Source organism: Lucilia sericata, unplaced genomic scaffold, assembly GCF_015586225.1.
Source record: "Lucilia sericata isolate MDLA Ls3-8-SP2 unplaced genomic scaffold, ASM1558622v1 Contig000117F_arrow, whole genome shotgun sequence".
Classification (NCBI taxonomy): domain Eukaryota; kingdom Metazoa; phylum Arthropoda; class Insecta; order Diptera; family Calliphoridae; genus Lucilia; species Lucilia sericata.
This window is the reverse complement of record NW_023994149.1, coordinates 315175-343047: the sequence shown is the minus strand read 5'-3', so window position 1 is coordinate 343047 and position 27873 is coordinate 315175. Positions and strand designations below refer to the sequence as shown.

At 28.2% G+C, this 27873-nt stretch overlaps 1 protein-coding gene across 1 annotated transcript; it reads right to left on the bottom strand.

The window, feature by feature from the left end:
• Window positions 1–53: 53 nt before the first annotated feature.
• Window positions 54–27873, bottom strand: LOC119600584 (vacuolar protein-sorting-associated protein 36-like). Its single transcript, XM_037950906.1, has 4 exons — window positions 27466–27873; window positions 2870–3387; window positions 1991–2098; window positions 54–1029 (listed from the first exon to the last, which is right to left on the bottom strand). Exons 1-4 carry the CDS (start codon window positions 27473–27475, stop codon window positions 664–666), a joined length of 1002 nt encoding a protein of 333 aa, XP_037806834.1. The 5' UTR covers window positions 27476–27873; the 3' UTR covers window positions 54–663.

Here is a 27873-nt window from a genome sequence, read left to right as displayed (position 1 = left end):
TGTTGTATTGTTGTTAACAAATAACTTAAGTAAAAGTAATAAATAAATAGTAAATTATGAAATTATATGAAAAATAAATAATAATATTAAGTACACTTATTTAAACAAAAAAGATTAAAAAGCGGAGAATTTCTTGCCATTAATATTTGTTTAAATTTTTTGTATTTTTATATATATATTTTTTATAAATAAATTCTAACAGGCTGCATACTTAATTATACTACACACACACACACAAATGTTTTTTTTTAAATTTATTTTCATTTTTTGCAACAGATGAGTAATGAATGCGTTAATGTATAAATAAGTTAATAAATATAAATATATTTATTTAAATAAATTCATGTCAATAATGTTTTATAATAAGTTTTAAGATGAGTATTTATATGAACATATATGTATGTATGTATGTAGCTATGAGTTTGTTTTTTTGTTTTCAAGTGTGTGTATGTCTGTTTAATTCAAACATTCTTTAACATCAAACATTCTTAAAAATTAATGAGATTTATCTAATAAGTTATTTACTTTTTAGGCCAATTCAAACTTGTGTCCATTATTTTCTTTCTCAAACATTAGTTTGATTTTTTGTTTTGCCTTCGGTATTTACTTGTTTTACCCTGTTTTACTGCCAAATTTATGTTGATTTCTCTCTGTTTTTCCAAATTATTCCGAACGATTATTTTCACAATAATTTTGCACCAATTGCAGAATACGCTCAAATTCTTCAATTAAATTTTTAATTATAAGAAAATCACGTATTCTGCGTCCAATATTCGAATTGAATTCCACCTTATTGTCTGCCAAATCTGGTTTTTCTATTTGCAATATATCCAATACGGTATTGGTTTCCAACATATTGAATTTGATTTCGTTTTTAACTGTCTCAAAGAATTTGGTAATATTGTCAATGTTGATTTCTTCACCATGTTCAATTTTAGTTTTGTTTTTGTTTGTATCCTGCGATGCATAGTCGATAAGTTGATCAAAATTGTGAAGATTGAGATAAAATTCAACGATTTCTTTGTGAAGCTAAAATGAAAAAGAGTAGAAAGAAATGTAAATATGGTAAGCTGCAGGTAGCTTTATGAATCAAAGGAGTAGGTATAAAGCTTTGCAAGAAGTATAACTAAAAACAAAGCTGTATTGTCTCTAATAGTTATTAACATTAAAAGCTTACTTATTTCGAAGCTTTGAATAATAAAAGTGATTTCATGACTGATAAAGCAGATAGCTTTATGAATGAAAGGAGTAGGCATAAAGCTTTACAAAGAGTATGACTAATAGTTATTAATATTAAAAACTTCCTCATTGCGAAGCTTTATACAAAAAAGTGATTTCATGGCTGATACGAAATTTTTTAATCTATTTGGCTTTGACACTGCCGCTTTTTGTTTTTAATATATATTTAAAAATCTTTATTATTTATTCATATGTATGTTAAAAAGCTTTCTAATTTTGAAAGTTTATTTTAAGAGAAATTATGTTGCTGTATTCACTATTAAGTTTAACAACAATTTGAAGACTATTACTAAAGCCGTGAATTGTTTCCAATAGTTTTTAAAAGCTTTGTGTTATTACTAATTGTGAATCTGATATGATTGATATTAAGAAACCGTTATATATTGCTTAGAGCTTTAAAGCTTTTGGGATTAAACATTTGTAAAACATTATGCTTTCTAATAGAGCTTTAAAGCTATGTTATATATTAATTTGCTTAAGAGAAAGTATTGCTGCTTTCACTATTAAGTTTGAAAATAACAATACGAATAGTTTAATAAAAAACAAAGCTGCATTGTTTCTAAAAGCTTTCGAAACTTTTTAGTATATTAAGTAAAAAAGCTCTTTTAAAAGCTTGCTAATTATACAAATATAAGCTTTAAAATTGGCAGCTTGAACAGCTTATTGCTGAACAGTTTTATTAAGCAATAAACACCGAAAATATTCTATTAACTTCTAATAGAATAAGTCTTTTAACTGTTTTGAAACTTACCTTATTTTCAACTGGAACTGCTTTGCGATTGGGATTTCTGGTTTCCAAACTAATTAGTTTCCATGTTTCCGACATACCCTCAAAGGTCTCATTGCCACGTTCTTTTAACTGTAAAACGAAAGATGAAAAAATAATTAATAAAAAATTAATTTTTTTAACAAAAATTCAATAAAAAAAGAAAAAAATACACCAGTTATGTGTTTATAAGTGAATTTTGACCATCAAGTCATTTTCTGAAGGGGACTTTGTATGAGGGATAGGGCCAAATGAGTCCCGATCATTTCGAAAATCAGCAGTATAATTAATACTTATATAAAACTTAATTTGGGGGTACCGATTTTAACCATTTTCAATAGGCTTCGTCCTTGGATCAAAAGAAGAGTATGTGCCAAATTTCATCAAATTATCTTGAAAATTGCGAAAATTGTAAAGTGCGCACAAAGTATACATGGACACACAGACGGACGGACAGGCGGACATAGCTAAGTCGATTCAGAAAGTGATTCTGAGTGATTCGATTGGTATACTTTAAGGTGGATGTAGGACCAATATTTTTGGGTTTTACAAACATCAGCACCAACGCATAATACCCTCCTCACTAAAGTGGTGTGGGGTATAAATATCTGTTGTTTTTTTTTTTTTGTAGCTACATCCTAAACTTTAAAAAATTTTGTTGTTGTTGTCATTAATTAATAAATACAAATTTTCTTTTTTCACCTGTACCAACTGTTGCAATTAGAAAAGGTAAATTACAGAACAAAAATGAATATTTAAAGAAGAAAAATTCCCCCAAAACTCGATTTGTCTATTCAGTTAGTTACACAAAAATCCCCATTTAATTAAGTTTAAAAAAATTAAAGATAAGATATATGAACTTACATAGCTGGCACATAGATTTTTGATGTACGATACGGAGGCATTCATTTGCCTGTGTAATTGTTCATAGATAACGTCGTCCTTGCAAACACTCATTTTGTGATGTGATGGCGGTGCAGCACGTTGATGTAAATGATGACGATGATGGGGCTGTGGTTGAGGATGTCTTCTTAAGTTTTGACCCGGTGAAAATATATGATTTTTTTGTACTTGTACTTGAGGCTGTTGTTGCTGCTGCTGTTGATGATGATGTTGATGATGTATTGTAAGGGGATGTAGTGGTAGTGTTTGCTGTTGTCTTTGTCTCTGTTGCTGCTGTTCTAGTAGTTGTAATTGTATTTTTTGCTGTTGCAGATTGTGTTGTCTTTGTTCTTCTAATAGCTTCTGATGATAACGTTCTCTGTAGACATTTGTGTGTAATATAAGTTTTCGTCCGGACGTTGCAACACGACGCGCAGGCAATGCTTGGGTTGTTTGTATTAATATGGCACACCAAATAAGTAATAGGAAAAAGATTAATTCTGTAAAAGAAAAAGAAGAAATTGATATAAGTTTTAGTTTATTGCAATTTAAAAGACAATTACAATATTATATCGCAATATATCCTAGAAAATAGTATAGTTTTCATAGAAAACAATAACATACTTTGGGGAGTCTGTAAAATATTACTGTTCATACTGTGTTTACAAAATTCTCCCAATCTGTAGTTAGAGTTTTATTTTGGCTAATTCAAGTTAAACTTAAACGTATTTTAATGATCTTATTAATAGCGTGATTTGAGTGTGAAATTTAACAAATATTTATTATAATATATATTTATATTATAGTAGTATTGTATTAACTTTCAACTCATTTTTAAGTGATTTTAAATTCGCCTTGACTCTATTACTTTAAGTTATTCACATTTTTCTGTTCCCAACCTACCACACTGTTAAACTTGTTATGTGTGGTCCATTTGTCAGCCATTGAATGAAATTGATTTGTCACGTCACATCATTCATTATCAATGAACTGATGATCTTCATTTTTCTTTTCTACGTTTTATATGATTTCTTTTTAGTTTTAGTCAACTTTAATTAAGTAAAATGCGGTAATTAGTACAACAAACAAAAAGAAAAAAACTGCAATGCACACGTTGTATTTTAAGAATTTTTTAATTTTTCATTCAGTTGTCCAGTTGCGGCAGCTACTGGCTTAAGCTATAGTTTTATTGGGCCACATGTATTGTTTAGATTATGGTTTAAAATAAATTAGCTACCGGCCGGCTTTATAATGGTTTTTTGTATCTGCTTCCTCAATTGAGAAGTATAGAAGCAAAAGCAGTTAACTCAATATTTGACATGAACTAAAGCTATAATGTTATTTGGTATTCAACTTAACTGTGATCAGTCAAACGTTAACTGATCACAATAAGTATTTGTTTTATTTAAGTATTTAATTAAAATTTTTAACCATTATTAAAATTCTGTTCAATATTTTTCTAATTTATTTGAAATTTATGGTTTCTTTACTAAAAAACTATAAAAACAAAGATTGCAACATTTGCTTCTTATGCCTCACAGTCTCATTCAAAGCTGTAAATACAAAATCAGTGAAACAAGTTCAAGGTGTATTTTGTTTTGCTTAATGGACATTTTTCTTTCAGTTGATCAAAGCAAGATGGGTATTTCCATGAATATTTTTAAAATGAATAATCTTGCAATATTGTAAAAATTTATTGATCTTTATTTAAGATCACTTCTCTTTTACATGGATATCTTCAATTAACAAAATAAGGAAAATTTAAAAAAAAATGTCCATCGTAATAAAACTTTCTATTTAAAATTTTCCGTTTTAAAAACGTCCACTCATAATGGAAACTATCATATATATTTATAAACTAAACAAGATGTTACAATTATCATTGACAACAACTACATGATCATTACATACCAAACCTACCGCAACGTTATAAATTCAACCACACTAACCGACCAATGAAACGAACATAAAAAAAAGCTATTGAAAAATATCTTTAAGTCTACATAAATGAAATTTTACAAGATGAACATTAGAAATTCGCTTAATTACCCACATATAAAACGTTGTCTAAGCAACTGGTCAGGAGAGCATCATCATTGCACAGATACACACACACGCACTAATATACATACATAAATTCTTAAATAAATAACATAAATAATTAAAGAGTTAATTTTTAAAAACGCGTATGCGTGTGGTGGGTTTATTAAGAGAAAGGTTGGCAAAATTGAATTACAGTTATAGAAAAGAAATAAAACAAACTAATTAAAAGCAAAAATTCATAGATACATACATAAATAACAATAAATACTTTTGTATATTAGAAAAAAAATATATGTTGTACAACAAGGCGTATGATTATTAAAGATTTCTAATACATAAATACATATTACACATACACACTTGGAGGAGACATTTAGTGGTGGGTTACAAACCCTCATAGAAAATATTAAAAAAAAAAATTAACTAAAATTAGATAAATCTACACCCATGACTGTAGCATTTGCTCTTCTGTTTGTTAAAAAATCTAGTTAAAAGGACATGTGTATTCATGTGTATGCATGTGTATACAGACCAACCTACGGTTTGTCAATGTAGCGTTAAATCAATTATGAAAGTGTTAAAAATCATTACAATAAATAATAAATAATAATAATTAATAATAAATTTATGTATGTTTGTACTAGGTAAAAATACTTTTAGATTTTCTTTTTTAATTAGCTTCGCAACCCATAGAAAAATACTTTATAAGATGAATGACAAAAGATACGAATATGTGTTGACTGTTTTCTAAAACAAACTTTCTTTTTTCTTTTATTTAAGGGTTAACACTAGCAACGAAGATTTCTACACTCATTATCTGTTATTGAAAAGGAAAAACACTCACAGGAAATCTTTTAATTTTGCTATTTCTATTTAATTGCTTTCGTATGACCTGTTTATATTAATGATTTTCCCTATTTTCCGTTTAATTGCAACGAAAAAAAAAACACAACAAAACTATTATTAAACTATTCCCTTTTTCTTCAAATAGTTATATTTAACTTATTATTTTGTTAAAAAAAAGCTTTTTTTGTATGTTCTAATCATGGCTGAAAATAAAGCCAAAATAGCTAGCAAAAAACTCAAGATTTGTGTCCACAATTCTAAATAATAGCTTTTAAAGCTGTTTTTCGAAAAAAGCGTAAAAGCCTTTGGTATTTGCAAGTCAATTTGTTTTTAATAAATGCTTAATTGTAAATGAAAAAGTAGAAGCCAAGATAGCCAGCAAAAAACTCATGATTTGTTTCCACAATTCTAAATAAAAGCTTTTAAAGAAAGCTGTAAAAGCCTTTTGTATTTGCGAGTCAATTTATGTTCTTTGTAACAATTTTATGGTAAAAAAGCTTTTTCCTTGTTTTTAATAAATGCTTAATTATAAACGAGAAAGTAGAAGCTTTCTTTTTCTAATTAAAAGCTTTAAACTTTAAAAAGCTTTTTTATTTTTAAACCGTCTTTTTTCTCAAAAAGCTTCAAAGCCTTTCGTAATTCGTAATAACACTTTTGAAAGCTTTTAAAAGCTTTTCTCTTACATGTATAATACCTTGTAAGCGTGAAAATAAAATTCACCTAATTGTAAAGGTTTCGTCATATATTTAATAGGTGTTAACGTACCTTCAAGTTCATTATATAGGTAAAAATTCAATCTAATGTAGGAAAGCTTTAAGCTCACCGTTAACTCTATAATTGTTCACTTAAGTTAAACATTTTCGTTTCAGAATTTATGATCTCTTCATCAAAATCCTTTTTCATTTTAAAGAGTTATCTCGGGGCCATTAGGTCGGGAATAAGTTAATAGAATGTCTTTCCTGCATTTCATTCTATTTTAATATGTTCAAAAATGAGTTGCAAATATTTTATTTGTAAAGAAATTTGCAAAATTTTCAAACTTTCCTACTTATTGGAGAAATATTTATTTAAAAAAATTCTCTAACAGGTGTCAGTCAATCAAAATTCTAAAATTAAACGAAATAAGAGAATGAAATTATAAACAAATTATAACAAATTGTTTACAGGACATCCTACCTAAAATAATTTTATTAGTTTTTATTCAAAAAATCTATTCTATCGAATATTTGTGAAAGGTAATAATTATGTTTTTTTATAGCTTCCGTTTTAAAATGATTCATTCTTCAACTTATCTCAACTTAGTCATTCTGGCAAAATAATTTAACGAAAGAAAAAAAAGAATCTTGTAAAAATGATCTGTTATATACGATAAATATTTCATATAACATCAATACAATTGATCTGTTTAAGCAAACATAATTGTGACGTATATTGGCTAACCACAATATTTCATTTATTCCAAAGACCATGCATGTGTATTTAGTTTAAATATTTTAAATAATGTTTTAAATAAAACAATTTAAAAATAAACCTAACCAATAACGAATAACTGAAAAACCCATTTGGGTTGAAACTCTAACCTGGACTATATTAAGTTAAGGTTTATACGAGAACTTTAAAATACTTATAAAAATGTTCTCTATAATAATAAACAACAATCATCAATAGCAAAGAACAATAATGCACAATGATCTTGGTTAATTATATAAAGTAATTCCCTAAAAAAAATTTTAATCTTGATCTCTTAAACTATATTATTAAGATTTGGGATTATATACGACACATTTTGAAGGTTTTTGGATAAAAATTTTAATTCCAATGACCAATTTCTAAAACTTTGATTAAGGGAATGCTTTAGAAACCAAATTGTTAAACTCCAAAAAAAAATTGATTTTCTAAACTTGGAAAAAACTATATTTTTAAGATTTTTGATTATAAATAATAGATTTGAAATAATTTTGAAAATAATAAATTTTTTTTCAAACCTTTTAGTACAAAATTGCTTTTAGAGCTTAGGCTTACAAAGGTAATGACATGTCGGGGTTTGTGTTTATGTCTTATCAATTAAAAATAGACAAATTTAGAAGCAAAACAAACCAAAATTATTGTAAAAATTAAATGTTAAAGAGAAATTTAAAATTTGTTTAAAAACACGGCCAAAAGGTTAAAAAATTCTTTAGTAAAATTTTAACAATTTTTCTTTACTAAAGATAAATTTAAGACAATTTTTATTTGGAAAAATATAAAACAATAGAAAATGTTAAAATATTGTTAATTTACTCACTTGTTGTCTTTTGTGTTTTGTATAAATAAGTAGTATTATTATTAAAACTAGCATTAAAATGGCAGGATTTTGAAAATTTAACTAAAATAGTAGATAATAATGATGATGAGGACGACGACGACGAAGACTCCGTTGAGGATAATAGAGACGACGACGATAATGCAGATGATGATGATAATGATGTTGAGGATATTGAAGATGCTGATACTGATTTTAAGTGCGTTTTTGACACTAATGATGCTGTTGCTGCTGCTGCTGTAGAGCATATTTGAGCATTTGTTGTTGTGGCTGCGGTATTTTTAAATATATTTTTTGATTTATCACAATTTTCTGTTGTTGTTGTTGTATTATTTAAAGAATTTCTATGGTACTCTTGTATATGATCTGATGAGGATTCTATAAAATTTCTTTTATTTAACAGCACTGTACGTGGATCAGCCTTTGGCTGTTTTAATGCAATTTCAGGATAAATATCTTCCATTTTTTGTGTGTTTTTGTGTAATTTGGATATAAGTGCGTTTATAGTTTATATTTGTATATAATACTTTTAAGTAATACTTGTTTGTTTTTGTTTATATTATTGTAAATAATACTGTTTAACAATTTTTGTTAAATACTTTTAACGTTTGCTTAATTCTTAGTTTGTATTTGAAAACTTGGCTTTTTTTACATTTAATTATTTCTTTTAATTATTAATTTTAACTATTTATCACTTCTTAGTTTTTTTTTTTTTCTTAAAATTTCTTAACTTTTTTCTACTTTTCTTTTATAATTTCTTTTATTTTATTTTTGTATTGAAGTGTTTATTGTTTGACAACCAAATTGATATTAATACAAAAGTGTTACTAAACCCAGTCTTATAAAAGTCTTCGGCTAATGAGTGTTGTTGGCAAAACTAATCGTTTAAACGTATTGCTGCTGCTCTTTCTTATTGTTGTTGTTGTTTTTGTTGCTGTTACTTCGGCTACATTAATAATATTGTATCGTATAGATATATTTATATGTGATAAATTAATAATACACTCTCACCCAAACGTTAATACACACGTGTAAATATAGAAATATCTCATTACAGAGTGTATAATTGCAAGAGGAAACAATAACAACAACAACATCTTCTCAATAACCAATCATTAAATTGCTTTTGCCATACAACCCACTCATACACTCACAACATTGTGCGCTTGAATGTAAAGAAATTCATGGATTTGCACAAATACAATTACTCATACGCTCACTTGTTTGTTATTTTGTTGTCGACGAAAGATCAAGTGTAAAATATTGTTAATTTTAATATTCGCCGTGCTCACGCATTCTCAGAGTTTTAATTCGAATTTGTTTGTTTATTTTTACAGTTTTTTTTTCTTCTCAGTCTCTTCTTTAAACTTAATAATGATGTTGATGATGTTGCTGTTTAATAATATGGTGCAATTAAATTTCATTTGTGAACTTGAGAAGAGAGTTGAATTTGCTGATCGTACTTTTAAAATTATCAATCCTCGTGTTAGTCGTACTTATTACAACCGTTTTGGAAAAGAGTGTATTATTTGTTTTGATCGCCCTACACACCCATACATTCATAAGTACTTGAATGAAATTTAAGTAATAGTTATGACGTTGTTTAAAAGAGAAGCGTGTCACTGACGATCGCGTGCTTGAACGTCTACCGGCTTGTTGTTTATTTGGTTTATTGTGTATAAGTGTTTGTCACATCTTTTTAGATGGAATTAAATCATTAGGAGATATGAGAAAAAGTTTTATTTTAAGTAGAACAAACACAGCAACGGATATGAATGTAAAGTACTAAATATATTCCATTTGACTAATGGCTATTAAATATGAAAATGGAAAATTTAATGGAAGGAATTTAGGTGAGAGATAGGATAAAGTTAGCACTCGTCTTTGAACTTTTATAGATCTACTAAGTTGAATGTTATTTACTGTCACAAACAAAAAAGAAAAAATTATGATGAAATTCCACTCATATTGAAATAAAAAGTAAAAAAAAAAAAAAACTATTTTCTCTCAACAGATGCAAAGGGCTTTTCCCATGTATAGGTTGTATTAGATTTTTAATTTAATGGATTATAAATTGTTTTACCTACAATCAAATTAATAAAAGCTTTTGCACTTTGTACATTTTATGTAAATTCTTAAATCAATTAAACATTATTTGCTATTTAAATGTTTAATTAGTATTTTTGTTTGATCAAACAGGAAGGGATTTCTCCAAAGATTTTTAACACAAAATGTTAAGACTGAAAATAATTTAAAAAAGTCTATAATAACAATATGAATTGTGACTGCAAACAGACTTCAGATTGTAGCAAATTGAGGCTATTTGTATGCAATAAAGTTAACTGAAGGATTATCTAATCAGGTAAAAATGGTGCCCCCTGCTGCTTTCATTAATGGGGGCAATTTGGATGCCCATGGCAACGAGAAATTCACATCCTATCGATGTTCAATAGACTCAATTTGGTAATAGTTTATTCTCCTATAAGTTTTATAGTCCTTCTTTGAACTCGAAGGAGCATAGATTGGAAAGTTTTAGAAGTTTTAGAAAACTATTCTGTGGCCTAGTCTATTGACAAGGGAAAATAATAGACTATAGATAATTCTATTGGCTAATATATAGAATATAGCATTAGTCTATTGACTAGTCTTTGGACTATTATGGATTAGTCTTTGGACTAGTCTATGACCTATGAACTATTAATCTATGGACTAGTTTATGGTTGAGTCTATGGACTATATTCTATTCTATTTACATGTGCGTGTATTCTATTTACCAGTTGACAGACTAGCCTACGAACTAGTATATTGACTAGGCTATGGTTTAGTCTATTGACAATGCCTATGAACTAAACTATTAACTATATTATGGATTAGTCTATATATTTTAGGATCAGTCTATTGAATAGCTTGTAGAGCAATATATAGACTAGTTTCTCCTATGGACTAGTCTTTTAAATAGCCAATGAACTAGTCTATGGACTAGTTTTTGGATTAGACTAGTATATTAACTAATACATACTATATAGAATAGTCTATTAATTAATCTTCTGACTAGTATACTATTCTGTTTATATGCTGGTCTACTGATTAATTTATCGACTAATCTGTAGACGGGCCAATAGACATGTTTATTGGCTTTCTTCATTATTATGATGTTTAGTCTGTGGACTATTAAATGGTCTTGTCTATTTTCGATCATCAAAATGCTTGTTGGACTATAAAACATACATACATATTAATCTAATGGACTAATCTACAGACTGCTTTAGACCAAACTTTTCATAAATCTATAGACTAGTCTGTTGACCAGGTAATTAAGAATATTCTCCATAAATTTGTAATAGAACAATTAACAATTGGGCATTAGTTATTTAAGTTGTAGGAGTCTCCCTATTGGGAATTATTTTAACATTTTCCTCATTCAAATATTTTAAAACTTACCAAGGTATATATAAATGAGTATGAATACGGGGATGTCATGTGGTACTCTATATAAAGTTCGAGTAAATGACCTTGAACATAAACAATCTTTATATAAAGCTTCACTATTAGGATTTCTTTAGGATAAGATAATTATTTGCTTTATAAACCCTCAGATTCTTTTAGAAATAACTCTATTGCTCCCAAAAATAGTATTATTAATTATATATTAAGGTAATCCTTAAGTATCAAAATCGATAAAAATACTTTTTTTTATTCTAAAACCACTGAGTATGAATGTAAATTGTTTTTAATAATAAAGCATTTAAGTTGTTTTCCTTAATTCCGAAATATTTTAACAATTTGTTGAAAAAAGTGATTTTCTAAAAAAAGGGTTATATGGGGCAAGGGTAAATATGGGCCTATCCTTATAAATTTTGGTACATGGCTTTACATTTACATTAGAGTTATGTATGCTGGATTCCATCATGATACTAGTGTTTACTAGTGAATTATTGACCTTCAAGTCATTTTCTGAAGGGGACTTTGTATGGGGGATAGGGTCAAATAAAGTCCGATAATTACGAAAATCGGTAGTATTATTAAGATGTATATAGAACTAAGTTTTGTCGATTTTTGTACAATATTAAACATAATTATGAACTCAAAAGCCCTTTTCGGGGAGTAGGGTTGTATTTTCAATAGGCTTCGTCCTTGGGCCGAAAAACACGTATGGTCCAAATTTCATCAAAATATCTTGAAAATTGCGACCTGTACGTTGCGCACAATGTTTACATGGACAGCCAGCTATCCGGACAGACGGACGGACGGGCATGGCTTAATCGACTCAGAAAGTGATTCTGAGTCGGTCGCTATGCTTAAGGATGGGTGAAGGACCAATATTACCACCACTATGGTGGTGTAGGGTATAAACACGAAAAACGTTTTCAAAACCACAATATTTGTTACCGGATCATGAATGACGTACCAGATGTATTTAAAAAGGTTTCTAATGATTGAAATAACAATACAGTTGCTAAGCTAATAACTAGGAAATAGTTTGCAGAGGTATTTTTTTTTGTCAAAGATGACACCTACTACATATTGGAATGTATGGAAAGTTACCTTCATTTAAAAAAAAAAACTTATAAACTAATTTAAGCAAACTAAAAGTATGGAAAATTGCACATGATTTTGTTTATTTTAAATCATCATCATCATGATGATTTCGTTTTGAACAAAATAAAAGAAACTGTAAATGATGAATCATTTACTAACTCTGCCATACAGCCTTGGTGTTCTCTCAAGAAAACAAAAAAAGTCATTTATGAATTTGTGTCGGGAATTTCCAAAAAATACCCAGAAACAAGCAAATATGTATAATGTAAAACAAAAAATTATAGCTGAAGTAATATCAAAAAAAAAAAAATTAACTAAAAATACTACACAACAATTAAAATCAAACGTGATTAAAAATAAGCAAAAACAACAACAACAAAACACTAATCAAAACAAAATAAAACAAAATAAACATAATTTCATATAAATACATACTAGTTTGTTTGGAATGTATAATTTAGTCTAGACTCTGGACTTGAACAGTAGAAACAGAAACAAAATAACACAAATTGTTGGAAACTGAATCAACCTAAATTTAGAAATAAATTCATATTAAAATTTATTTAAGGTAATTTACATAAATAAACCGGCTTATTTAAACCACAACAAATATGTGACGTATGTAGAGTTAACAACAACAATAATAATAAAAAGTAAATAAAAAACAGCAACGCCAACAACAAAATCAATATCAATGAAATTTGTTGTAAAAAATGTTTTTGTTTATATGGAGCGTGCTGTTTAACACACGTTGAGTTTGCGCATTTCAGGTGAGTAGTGCTGATCACACGTTTCTTCTCACGTTTTACAAATTTGTTGTTGTTGCTGTGTCTTTTTATATTTAAATATCATTTGTTGTTTTTTTTTTTTGTTATTATTATTTTGATTATTTTATAGAAAAATAAATTTATTTTATTTTATTTATTTTGTTTTTATCAGTATATAATTCGCTCTCTTTATTAACATATTTATACGATTTTTTAAGCATTTAGATTTTTGCTGTTGTTTTGATTTCTTTATATTTTTATTTTGCATTTTATTTGTCTGTTGTTGTTTTTTTTTTCTTGCATTGTATTTCTTTTTGTATTATTTATTCATATTTTATTTTGCACATTTTGTTATGTTTTTTTTTTTGTTTCTTTCTATACGAGTACGAATGTACATGCAACAGGTTGTTTGTTGTTTATACCTCATTGTAGTAGACTCACAAAACGGAAGTAACTCCGCCGCCTTTGCGGCTACGACAACCGTCTGTATGTACGAGTACTTACATATAGACAAACAGACATTCGTACGTATGTACGTAGAAATGTACATATGTATGATTATTATCTACAATCTTACTTCTCAATGAGTATAGTTTTTTTTTTAATTTTTCTTTGAGGCCTTCTTTAGTATTTCATTCATAAATTCTTCTTCGGCAGTTTGTAAAGTAGTTATTTGATTTTTAGAAAAATTTAGAAAACATGTCTAAATTGCTAACTTTTGTAAAGCCAAAAACTCTCTTGGGTCCTTAGTTCCCTACCAGCGATTGAAAATCCAGACATCGTTGAAAAAACTATCACCAACTGAGATCAAGAACTGAGGCCCTTTCAAAAAAAATATTTTTTTATTTTTCTCGTATTTAATATACTAACATGTATAATTTAAAAATAATTCCTAATGATCCACGGGACACTCTAATATACATATGCCGAATCTTTTATAACCACCATCATAGCATGTGTCGTAAAGTGAATTTCGGAAATTTTCCTTATATATCATTATAGGTCGATTCTTTTGGAATTTATTCTATTATTTGTATTATCATTATTATATCTATAATAATATTACCATCAGAATGATTTTTGAAAAAAAACCTTTTATGAGGGGCATGGACAAAATATGGATCGTATTGGAGCCAGATTTTTGAATGTCGATCTGTGTGGTGCTTTTTGGCTAGTAGTAGTTATTGATGAGTCAAAACTTAATAACAAAAAGGGGGTTTTCGGAAGAGGACTCTTTATAGTAACTTGGGTCAATTATATTAATTCTTCCGATTTAGAGAGCATGATAAAGTTCAAATAACATATAATTTTTGTGGATTTTCTCTTAATACCTTCAAATGATTTATGGAAAATAACGAGAAGAGTTATATGGTGGGTAGAGTTACTTATGGACCGATCCATATGAAATATTGTAGATTGATTTCGGTTCACAAAAATATGCTTTATTTGTATTTGTAAGCCAGCTATGAATGTGAATGACATTTTCCGAAGAGGAAGGCTGGGACAAAATTTGGACCGAAAATTTTAAGTCCGACTCGTTTAGGTTCTATCCTATTTTTAATAGACAGACATACAGTCTAACCGACGGACATGTTTGGATCTTCTCAGAATCTATAATAAGGACCCAAAATATACATACAAGCAATTTCAAGTGACTCAACTTTTAAAATCGATGTCTTCCGATTTGGATGAAATTTGCACTAAGGTTAGTACTATTGGATAGTAGACCAGTTCTATATGTCAAGAACTGCCGGACTCAAAGTTGAACATTTTGATCATACAGGGTTTCATTCAAATGAGTGTAACTTTTCAGAAATTCAGATAGCTATTTCTTAGACAATTTCCTTTAAGGGCTTTATAGTTCCATAATGGGATGCGAGTAGGATATCTATCAAAAAAATTAATTTTTAACTTAAGAATAAGATTTGTTTCAATATTTGGCACTTAAATTTTCAAACAATGAAGAAATAGGTATCTGAACTCCTTTGGACAATTTATGCTAGGACCAATAGGTGAAAAGTTACACTCATTTGAATAAAACCCTGTATGACCAAAATTTCCAACTTTGACCCCCCTCTAAGTCCGGCAGTTCTGGACCGATAGCGCTGGCCTACTATCCAATAGTACTAACCTTGGTGAAAATTTCGCCAAATTCGATTTTTTGAGTTGGGTCACTTGATATGAAATTGCCCATATACATACATACCTAATAATATACTAGGTCTACGATCAATATTTCGATGTGTTTCAAACAGAATAACATAATATGCTTGATGTTGGTTATAAACATATCGGATATCAATGCCAATGTAATATGTCTGAGTCTACAGAGTTTTTGGTTCTCAAACCAAGATTTTCAGTTAATCTAAACAATTGTTAAACTTTCAGGGTGTTTCAAAAAAAATTGAGAAAGGAAACAAAATTATTATTATGGCCTTATATCTCAAAAAAAGTTTAATTTGAACTACGTTAAACAAGCGAAAATTGCGTATTTATACTTTAGAAATGATGCTTTTTGAAAGCATTTAAAATTTAGTGGGAATTGAACGTTATTACCAGCCCACGGGTTTGTTTTAAAAAAATATCTGTTTCATTCAATATTTTTGTTTAAACAGGTTAAGCTTTATAAAAATTTATTTTTAAACTTTTTTGTGAAATCAACGGTTTTTTGATAAATTTGGGTTTTTATAAATTATAATTATATATAAGTGATAAGTTTTAGTATTGTTTACATCTTAATCATATTGAAAACAATTAATCAACTGTCATAACACAAATTTTGAATATTTTTCTCAAAATCTATCTACAGAATAACTTTTTACATTTGATTTTAATTGTGGACTATTTGAAATATACTACTATAATTTTCGTACTTTTAATTTAATGACTTCTAATATGTTATATTTTTTATTTTGTATTATTGCCCACGATTACATTCCTTTAAAACTCATTCTAAATTCATTCGTATGATTTACAAGTTCTTGTGTGGCATTAACAAGATAGATCGTTAGACAGGTTGAAAGGGAAAAGTGTTAAATATTTGGTATTAGAAACACAGAATTACAACAACTTTACAACATGATTAATCGATGTTTCTCAACAAAACAAATTAATATTCATAAAACAAGGAAGAGCAGCACAACAAATGACATTTTCACACTTTTTTTCTGCATATTTGTATACATAATTTATATAATATATATTTTTTTTACTTTGTAGAGAAAATTTAAACACTAATCTTCATTTTAATAAAATTTTCATAATATTTTTTTTTGGAATAATATTTATCAAACACTTTGTATGACTTTACTATAAAGTGGATTATTTAATTATTAATTATTAATTTTTCTTAATTTCTTTTTAGAGATTTGAAATTATTTAGTTTTTCTTTGTAATATATGTATGCACTTTTTGTATAATATAGAAGACATTGTTGTAAGTTTTATTAAACACCTTTCTTAAACGATCATCAAAGTAAAACTAAAATTGTTAAAGAACTTGCAACTTTAATTGAGCAACCAGCGCACAACAGGCACACTTCAACTACCGCCATACCTTGACAATCGTTTTGTATATTATAGAATTTTGAAGCACCTCGAACATGACGACTCTGCATTTCCTACCAATTCTTACTCTTCTTCCTCATTAAATCGTACGTACATACATACATTTATTTATATGTATGTAGTATTTACATATGTTTGTAAAAATGTTGCAAAAAATGCTAATGAAAATGTTTAATGCAAATGTTTCAATAATCAACCAATACCATAGAATACCACAAATAAATGGTATTTTCAATTGTACGCAAAGTTTGGTGGACAGGTGTCCAGATGTTGTTTGTATAATGATAGTAAACGTTATTAAGTTTTGAAGTATTGTTAAGTTAAATTTAAAAGTAGTGTCGTTTTTAGTCGCTATTGAAGTTTTAATTTGATCATATTTATTTGTGTTTTTAATAATTTATATACACATTTGTTATGTGCAACATTTTGTGTATATAATTGTATTTAGACATTTAATCATATAACAAATATATGTATGAAAATTGTATAAAAACATAACTGATTAAATTTATCGAAAGATTTGCTCATTTGTCAGATAATAAACAAAAAAAATTTTTTAACTTTTCATTACTTTCATAACTCTTGATCACTTAATTTAATATTGATTTAAAATCAGTGTAAATAGAAAATTTTATTAGACAAACTAATTGACATTATTAAATCGTTGCTGTAAATTGTTATTCAACTATAATGACAATAAACCTAAAATCTATTTGGAAATTTGAAAGCCATATCTACACAAAAAAAAAATCACTAATTGTACTTATTTCCACTTGAAGTTGCATAATTTTATATGGGAAATATATATTTAAAAACTTTATTAAATAAATCTTAATACATTTGGTTTTCTTAAACAATTTCATATATTATTTTTGTGGTAAAGTACCGACGTCAATGAAGCAAAGTAAACTACAGAAACATTGTACAGAAATTTCCAATTACTAAATATTATGAAATGCCAATGAGCTTAAAGCCAAATGAAAAATTCCATATTTAAAACTAAATCGTCAGCTTAATAAAACCAAACAACTTATTATACTATAATAGGAGCAAACGCAAGCCAATATACATACATACATACTTATGTACACCGCTACCACAATCATCATTAATACTTTCTTGAATTTAATATGAAAAACATTACATTTTTCTTTATAATATAAAAAACATTTTCAAGATAAATTTATTTACAGATAAATATCGTATCTTGTTGTTGCTTTGAAATCATATGACAGATAAATTCTAATAAAATCATTTAACCATTAAAATTAATATAAATTTAATTACTTATTACACGCGGTTTTATAAATTTATCATCAATCAATCACTCACTCCCTCTGTTTCATTCATCAATTGTTTTCATTATTTTATCGTTTAAACAAGCTAAGCTTTATGTTACTTAATTTATTTTTTAATATGTAAACGTTTTTTATCGTAATCAAATGACGTTTAATTGTTGGATTTTTATACCCTACACCACTTTAGTGGGGAGGGTATATTGGATTTGTGCTGATGTTTGTAACATACAAAAATATTCGTCCTAGACCCACCTTAAAGTATACCAATCGGCTTAGAATCGTTTTCTGAGTCGATTAAGCTATGTCCGTCCGTCCGTCTGGCTGGCTGGCTGTCCATGTAAACCTTGTGCGCAAGGTACAGGTCGCAATTTTCAAGATAATTGGATGAAATTTGGCACGCACGTTTTATTTGACCCAAGGACGAAGCCTATTGAAAATGGTTAAAATCGGTCCATTATTTCACCTAGCCCCCATACAACAGAACCCCCGAAAAGGGCTTCTGAGCTCATAATTATGTTAAATATACAGATATATCGATAAAATACGGCACAACTAAGTTTTATAGAAGTCTTGATGACCCTGCCAAATTTCATAAAGATCGGGCCACATTTGACCCTAGCTCCCATACAATGTCCCCTTCAGAAAATTACTTGAATGTCCCAAATTAGCTTATAAACACAAATATCCCGATGAAATTCAGCACAATAAAATATTATGTCAATATAAATATATTCACAAAATTTTATCGGGCTTGGTCCATATTTGCCCCTAGCCCCCATATAAAGCCTCTTTCAGAAAATTAGTTTTTCATCCATAAATTGCTTAAATGTATCGGAACAAGGGAATATTGAAGATAAATGCTTTATTATGAAAAATAAATCACATTTAATATTCATAACTGGTGTAGGGTATCATATGGTCGGCCACGCCCGACTATAATTTCTTACTTGTTTATTTCTAAGCTTAGCAGAAAGTTTAGCAGAAAGTCTGAACAAGTGTATGAGAGATTTTTTTGTTATTTAATTTGATTTATTTTCTGGTTTGGTTTTGTTTGTAAACAATGTGATATTAGTTTTTTTTATTCGTTTATAGTTAGCTAGACATGTTTTTAAAATAGGGGCGCAAAAATTAACTAGAACTAAACTAGAAATGAACTAGAAATGAACTAGAACTGAACTAGAACTGAACTAGAACTGAACTAGAACTGAACTAGAACTGAACTAGAACTGAACTAGAACTAGAACTGAACTAGAACTGAACTAGAACTGAACTAGAACTGAACTAGAACTGAACTAGAACTGAACTAGAACTGAACTAGAACTGAACTAGAACTGAACTAGAACTGAACTAGAACTGAAACTAGAACTGAACTAGAACTGAACTAGAACTGAACTAGAACTGAACTAGAACTGAACTAGAACTGAACTAGAACTGAACTAGAACTGAACTAGAACTGAACTAGAACTGAACTAGAACTGAACTAGAACTGAACTAGAACTGAACTAGAACTGAACTAGAACTGAACTAGAACTGAACTAGAACTGAACTAGAACTGAACTAGAACTGAACTAGAACTGAACTAGAACTGAACTAGAACTGAACTAGAACTGAACTAGAACTGAACTAGAACTGAACTAGAACTGAACTAGAACTGAACTAGAACTGAACTAGAACTGAACTAGACTGAACTAGAACTGAACTAGAACTGAACTAGAACTGAACTAGAACTGAACTAGACTGAACTAGAACTGAACTAGAACTGAACTAGAACTGAACTAGAACTGAACTAGAACTGAACTAGAACTACTAGAACTGAACTAGAGAACTGAACTAGAAACTGAACTAGAACTGAACTAGAACTGAACTAGAACTGAACTAGAAACTGAACTAGAACTGACTAGAACTGAACTAGAACTGACCTAGAACTGAACTAGAACTGAACTAGAACTGAACTAGAACTGAACTTAACTGAATAACTGAACTAGAACTGAACTAGAACTGAAACTAGAACTGAACTAGAACTGAACTAGAACTGAACTAGAACTGAAACTAGAACTGAACTAGAACTGAACTAGAACTGAACTAGAACTGAACTAGAACTGAACTAGAAATGAACTAGAACGAACTAGAACTGAACTAGAACTGAACTAGAACTGAACTAGAACTGAACTAGAACTGAACTAGAACTGAACTAGAACTGAACTAGAACTGAACTAGAAACTGAACTAGAACTGAACTAGAACTGAACTAGAACTGAACTAGAACTGAACTAGAACTGAACTAGAACTGAACTAGAACTGAACTAGAACTGAACTGAACTGAACTAGAACTGAACTAGAACTGAACTAGAACTGAACTAGAACTGAACTAGAACTGAACTAGAACTGAACTAGAACTGAACTAGAACTGAACTAGAACTGAACTAGAACTGAACTAGAACTGAACTAGAACTGAACTAGAACTGAACTAGAACTGAACTAGAACTGAACTAGAACTGAACTAGAACTGAACTAGAACTGAACTAGAACTGAACTAGAACTGAACTAGAACTGAACTAGAACTGAACTAAACTGAACTAGAACTGAACTAGAACTGAACTAGAACTGAACTAGAACTGAACTAGAACTGAACTAGAACTGAACTAGAACTGAACTAGAACTGAACTAGAACTGAACTAGAACTGAACTAGAACTGAACTAGAACTGAACTAGAACTGAACTAGAACTGAACTAGAACTGAACTAGAACTGAGAACTGAACTAGAACTGAACTAGAACTGAACTAGAATTGATTGAACTAGAACTAGAACTGAACTGAATAATATCAACTATCTGGTTTAATACTATTTTTATATTACTCATAATGTTTAGAAATTTGCTAGAACTGAACTAGAACTGAACTAGAACTGAGCTAGAACTGAACTAGAACTGAACTAGAACTGAACTAGAACTGAACTAGAACTGGACTAGAACTGAACTAGAATTGATTGAACTAGAACTAGAACTGAACTGAATAATATCAACTATCTGGTTTAATACTATTTTTATATTACTCATAATGTTTAGAAATTTGCTAGAACTGAACTAGAACTGAACTAGAAATTTGCTAGAACTGAACTAGAACTGAACTAGAACTGAACTAGAACTGAACTAGAACTGAACTAAAACTGAACTAGAACTGAACTAGAACTTAACTAGAACTTAACTAGAACTGAACTAGATTTGATTGAACTAGAACTAGAACTGAACTGAATAATATCAACTATCTGGTTTAATACTATTTTTATATATAATATATTACTCATAATGTTTAGAAATTTGCATGGATTTTTTAACCCTCCACAATAATAAGGAAAGAATGTAGGTCAGTAATATTATAACAATACATACATTCTTTATAAACATATACATACATATGTATTAAAAATTTTAGAATTCACTCTCAACACACACATTTCATAATGATTTTTTTGTTTTAAAATTTCCCCATTTCGATACTAAATAATACAGTCATGTCATTTCATTTTAAAATCAAGTTCTCTAAAAAAATGGGTGTAGGTCATGAGTTGCAAAAGCACCTATCAGCATCCACCACCTGATCGAAAATAATTGTTTGTGACGTTACAATTTTTCCCCCGAACTTTTAACATTAAAAAGAGACAATTAAATGTCTGACGTGTATTAGAGAAGGTGGTTGGTTCTTTTTTTGTTTTGTATAATTTTAAGCGATCCCAGCATTCTTGGAAAGTTTGCACATTTCGGAGAATGTTTTAGCAAGATTACTTACTCTGCCTATGTATAACGAACGCCTTTGGTAATACGGGAAAAATTTTATTTACTTTACTGAAAAATTTGTTATTAATCATGAAATCATACAATGCATTATTTATGCATAAACAATATTCTTTTTAACTTATTTATTGTTTATAAACAATTAATTGTAGTTTTAGTTTCTTGTAACAAAAAAAATACTTTTATTAGTAAATTTAGAAAAAGTCTACACAAAAATATTCCATAACCTTAATTTAACTTAATCCCACTTTCCTAGTTATTTTTAGTAGTTTTTGTTATTTTATCTTCTTCCTTTTTTTTGGATAATTGGTGCTAATTTGTTCATTCATTCAGTCATTCATACAATATTTTCATACATGCGAGCACATAAATAGTACATACTTATTTGTATATTCGTCATATAATTGTCATCGTCATAACATAATGATGAATTAGTTATATTTAAAATTAGTAAATTTAACACTTACACATATTATTGATACGTATGAACCAAAGACGTCACAAAAATTTTGTTTGCTTTTTCTTGTATTTTTCTATTGTTTTTAGTGTGAAAAAGAGGGAAGAAATAGCCGTATATATTTAACTAGATTGGAAGTTATCTTGATTTTTTCATACGATTTGAAACATATCGAAATGATTCGTAAATTACGAAGCTAAAACATGGCAATGAACTTAAGAACTTACTTTTCAATGTCTACTACATACAGCCTATATTGCTCAGAAGTACTTACTTACTAGTCTTGACGTTTTGTTTTCAAATGTTATTTTTAATAAAAATATTTTTTTTGTCAAAACTAGGCTTTTTTTGTCTAAAACAAAACTAATTCGTATCATAGTAAGTACTTACCAAACTCCCTACTTGTAAGCGACCGTTGTAAATATATGCCTCCAATGTCATCACCGTGTTAAAATAATGATTTAAAATGCTATTGTGTAAATAACTTTTAGCATTTTAACTTCTTAATTTTTTAGTTTTTGCTGGGTATACAACGTAATTGGTTTTTTATAACTTAATGAAGTCCATTTATTAATTAATTCTCATTTTAAACCTAAATCAATTTAAAATTGTTTTGATATAACATCTGAATAGTTAGAGCAACCAACTTCGTCCATAAATATTTAGCTTCCCATTTGAAACCTAAATCAATTTAAAATTTTTTTGATATAACAACTGAATAGTTAGAGCAACCAACTTCTTTAGTTATGGTTAACAAATTTCAGTTTAAATCAAAGAGAACAAGTTAAACTTAAATATTTTAATTTCCAATTTTTTATAAAAAATCCGTATTTGATTCATAAGTTTTATCCATTCCAGATTTCAGCAGGGTGTCTCAAATTCATCACTTACCAAATAAATTTTCAACTTATTATTTCCATCCTCTTTCTAATGTGTGAAAATATATAATTTGTTTGTAAATCATAAAATGTGTTAAATAATTTCGCTTCTAAACAAAAACAATTTTGCTCATAAAACAATAACGTCATACTAGTCGTCGTATTTTTATAATTTTTAAACGTAATTGTTTTAATGTTTATTCCTAAACTAATAAATCTGCAGTAAAAAATATTTTTAACGAAATATGAATGAATTTATGCGAATATATAGTTATTTTTAGAATATTTATATTTTAAAAATAGATTTTGACTACAGATTTGTTTACAGGTGTGAAACGCTAATAATAGCAATTATTTTTAATAAGTGTATTAATAGCTAGGGAATAACTTTGCTTTTTTGTATTATAAATATTAGTTTGTTTATTTACAATAGCAAATAAATACATTTTACAAAAACTCTAACAAAAAAATCTTTTGCACTGAATCATTTGTTAATCTTGGTTCATGCATAAAAGAAATGATATAAAGTAGTTCGCTAATCAAAAAAAATTGTTAAAATTTTTTAAGGATTCTCTAATTTTGAATATTTCTAAAAAATATCTATTTTAAAATCAAATTTGTTTGCATTAAGATATCTTAAGTCTATTACATTTCTTTGTCTTAATATCAAAATATTATGCGGAATTTTTATAATAAAAACAAATTCATTTGGAATGTCTAGCAGATAAATATGTATTGTGTCATCATATCGTTTTTATGTTGAAAATATTAAATTTTTTCAAAAATTTTAAGTGATTACAAAATAAACAAAATTTTGTTTAACTTGCTATATCCTCTTTATGTTCTTCCACGAATCGTACGTTTGGGTAATTGCTATAAATTCTATGACGTTTTGTAAAAATGGTGTTTTTTTGTGAATGAAATACACTGAAACCTCGATTTACATCAAATATCTATTGTACAGAGCATGTTTGACAAATGTTCTTTGAAGAAGTTTGTAAAGACTCCACTTTCGCTAGAGGGGTATTAGAGTGTCCCAGGAAACTGCCACTTTAACACTCTCAAATAGAAATATCTCTCAATCGATGCGTATTAATGTATTGAACACGAGAAAAATCAAAAATATTTTTTTGAAAAGGACTTCAGATCCCTCTTAGCGACTGAAAATTTTGATCTCAGTTAAAATTGTCGTATCTTGACCCAACTCAAAAAATCGATTTTGATGAAATTTGCACCAAGGTTAGTACTATTGGATAGTAGGACAGAAACAAATTTTTACTCTATCGGTCCAAAACTACCAGACTTAGAGGGGGCCAAAGATAGACATTTTGCTCATACAGATTTTTACTCAAATGAGTGTAACTTTTCACCTATTGGTCCTAGCAAAAATTGTCCAAAGGGGTTAAGATAGTTATTTCTTCATTATTTACAATAATTTGTTTAATTTTTCTTATTTTTTTTTTAATATTTTTTTGAAATATTTTTTTTTAAAAAAACTCCATTTTTTGCTCAAATGAAAGCTTCTATAATTTCCTTTAAGGGCGTTACTGAAACACTGATTCATCATCGCACAGCCCAAACGGCTGAATCTAGAATCATGAAATTTTGACAGTAGATGTGTTATTGGCTATGTAGATCCACTAAGGAGGAATTTTTGGACATTTGTACATTTAGTGGTAAAAAGGGGGAAAAAACTGGTAAAACAGGTTTTCTTAATTATCTTACCCAATATTAGTGATACAAGAAGAATTTTAAATGCACCTGTATATACTCTTAAAATCAGATGGGTGTGTGGTACTTTTTTGAAATTTGTACTTTTAAGGGGTGAAAATGTGTAACAAAGGTGATTTTGGTACCTTTTTTGGCCTTTTATAACTTGTTAACTAATAAACAAAATAACATTTTTGTAAATATTTTGAATGTTTCTCCCAAAATTACGAGACACCCGTTTCGTACTTTTTTAAAATTCAGTCCTTTTTGGGTTTAAAAGGTAGAAAACTGCATTTTTGGTACTTTTTTTAGCTAATGTGAAAACTTTTTCTATTTATTGAAGTATTCCTATTAAATTACAGACTAATTCTGTAATATTTATTGAAAAAAAAAATGTTTGTTATTTCACTGGGGAAAAAGGTACCAAAAAGGGTAAAAACGGGAAATTTTATTTTATTCAAACTCATTGAGCCAATTTTTATAAAATTTGAAAAAGTAGTTTATTTACTCACACAAAATAAGCTGTTGGTATATTATTTTGGAATTCGGGTACTAAGGGATATATAGGGCCAAATTCGTAAATTGTAAATTGTTTGGTACTTATTGAAAGCACAATTTTTCTGAAGCAAATTAATGCAGATTTGAATCGTTTGAGTTGTATCTGTGATATATATATTTAAATACGGAACATTTTGTAAACTTAATTCTCGAAAAAGTATATCTCTAAGCGAAAAGGAGAAAAATTGTACTCTTTTTATTAGTACTTTCCACTAAGGTAGAATTTATTCAACTTTTGGTACTTTTTCTTTCTTCAAATGATATTCTTTGAATGTTCTATAAAATTAATTAAAAGCACATGATTATTAAACATACACGGTCGTCATTAAATAAGATTCTTTAAGAGAGAACTTTTTAGTACTTTTTATCTCATAAATAGTACTTTTTGAATTTTCTAAAATATTCAACTTAGGAATACAAATTTTAACATATATGGTCTTGACTGAATAATATTCTGTAAGTGGGAACTCTGGTACTTTTCCATTCTTCATATGGTACCTTTTGAATTCTCTATAATGGTTACCGGAACACATGCGCACGGTCCTTATTAAATGAGAATTTATTGAGAGAAATTTTTGCACTTCTTCGTTTTTCCGATGGTGCTTTTTTTTAAGATATTGAACATAGAAATATAAAATTTAAAATGTAGGGACCTTAGTGAATGAGAATCTACTGAAAGGGACTTTTGGTACTTTTTAATTTTTCATGAAACTAAAAATACAACTTCTTACTGAATGCGAATTTATTCACGTGACATTGAACGTAAAAAACTAAAACATTAAAAAAAATTTTATCAATTTTAATTTTCTGTAAAAGTAAACAAAATTTTGTATGTATTTAATTTTAATTAGGGTAGCGAAGCACCCAGGGTATGCTAGTTATTCATATAATTTCATTATTTAGCATGAATAACAATTTACCCACACAATCTTTGAGAGTCTTTTCCTAGCCAATCATAAAACATAACATTTTTTATTTACAGACAACTGATTAATAGACTTAGCTCTACTATTGTACGTGACATTTAAAACATTCACAGTCCAAGTTTATTGAACCAATATGCCTTAAAAAAACTATTGGTTATAAATCATTATGTGTCTCACATTAGAATTACTAACCATCTCAATTCATTAGATATATTTAGAACTTATTTAATAAAGTGCTAATAACAATAATAAAAAAAACACTTTTCATTCATAAAAAAACAGTTGCTTTAAACGAAGTCTAATTGTGGTTTTCCCAACAGATTCGTATGAATTTAAGATAATTTCTAAACATGACCACAGACACCAAAAAAGGTGCTAACAATTTGATTATACAATTTTATCGTCAGACAGATCCACTGCCATTTTTAATAAATAAAACCAGATGTTTGTTCTGAACTCTCTAACACCCCTTTTTTCTCTCTCTCTTTTGTTAGGCTTTAAAATTTTACTTAACACTTTTAATTTACCGTATTTAACCGCAGAACATGCGTTAGATCATATTTGAATGAGGGAATTGTATTTTTTTGAAATCAAAAAATACAAAATTAGTGGCGGCTTTTTTGTTGACACAGTGAATAAGCCAGAACTTGGGTTTTAAAGTGAAAAGTTAAATATTAAACCAGAGTGACGTCAAAAGTCGAGCTATAAATACAAAGTAACCTTCCAAATGGTTTAAGTTAACAATGACATTTTTATTTTTGGACAAACTTTGTTTTAAAGAAACGGGGGATTTTTTTGTTGCAATAAATATTTGTACATTTTTATGTCATTTTTAGCTTCAATATGCAATTTCTGCGAATTATTAACTAATTTTGAAGATGAGTGTATACATACTTACTTGAGGTCATTAAGATTTTGATAAAGTTTCCTATAATTCTGGGCCCCAGGCAGACAAGGTCTCTCGTGTGCTGCCATTGTTCTATAGAATACGACGTCTTGTTATAATTGTTACGTTATTTAGTAGAGAACAAATAACTTTGCCTGCCGTTAATTTTAAATATTTGGCCAATATTTTTAATTGATTTGAAACAAATTTATATGACGAAATCATGGGATTAAGCCCAAGAAATATTTTTTTTTTTTTGTTTAAGTTATTCCAACTTGTTTTTTAAGTCGCCGTCAAATGTTTTAAATTACAACAAAAAAAAATCATTGAATAAATTATTGCACTTTTAATTTGTTTCTGCTCTTGCGTACGTATTTTTATTTATCAAAAAAACCTTTTTTTATTAAAATGAATTTTGAA

Excerpts from the sequence above, each read along its gene's own strand:
- LOC119600584 (XM_037950906.1), bottom strand. Across the intron at positions 2,099-2,869 it reads AAAATCTATGTGCCAGCTAT|TTAAAAGAACGTGGCAATGA; the intron begins GTAAGTTCATAT and ends TTCGTTTTACAG. Across the intron at positions 1,030-1,990 it reads CAGTTCCAGTTGAAAATAAG|CTTCACAAAGAAATCGTTGA; the intron begins GTAAGTTTCAAA and ends TTTTCATTTTAG.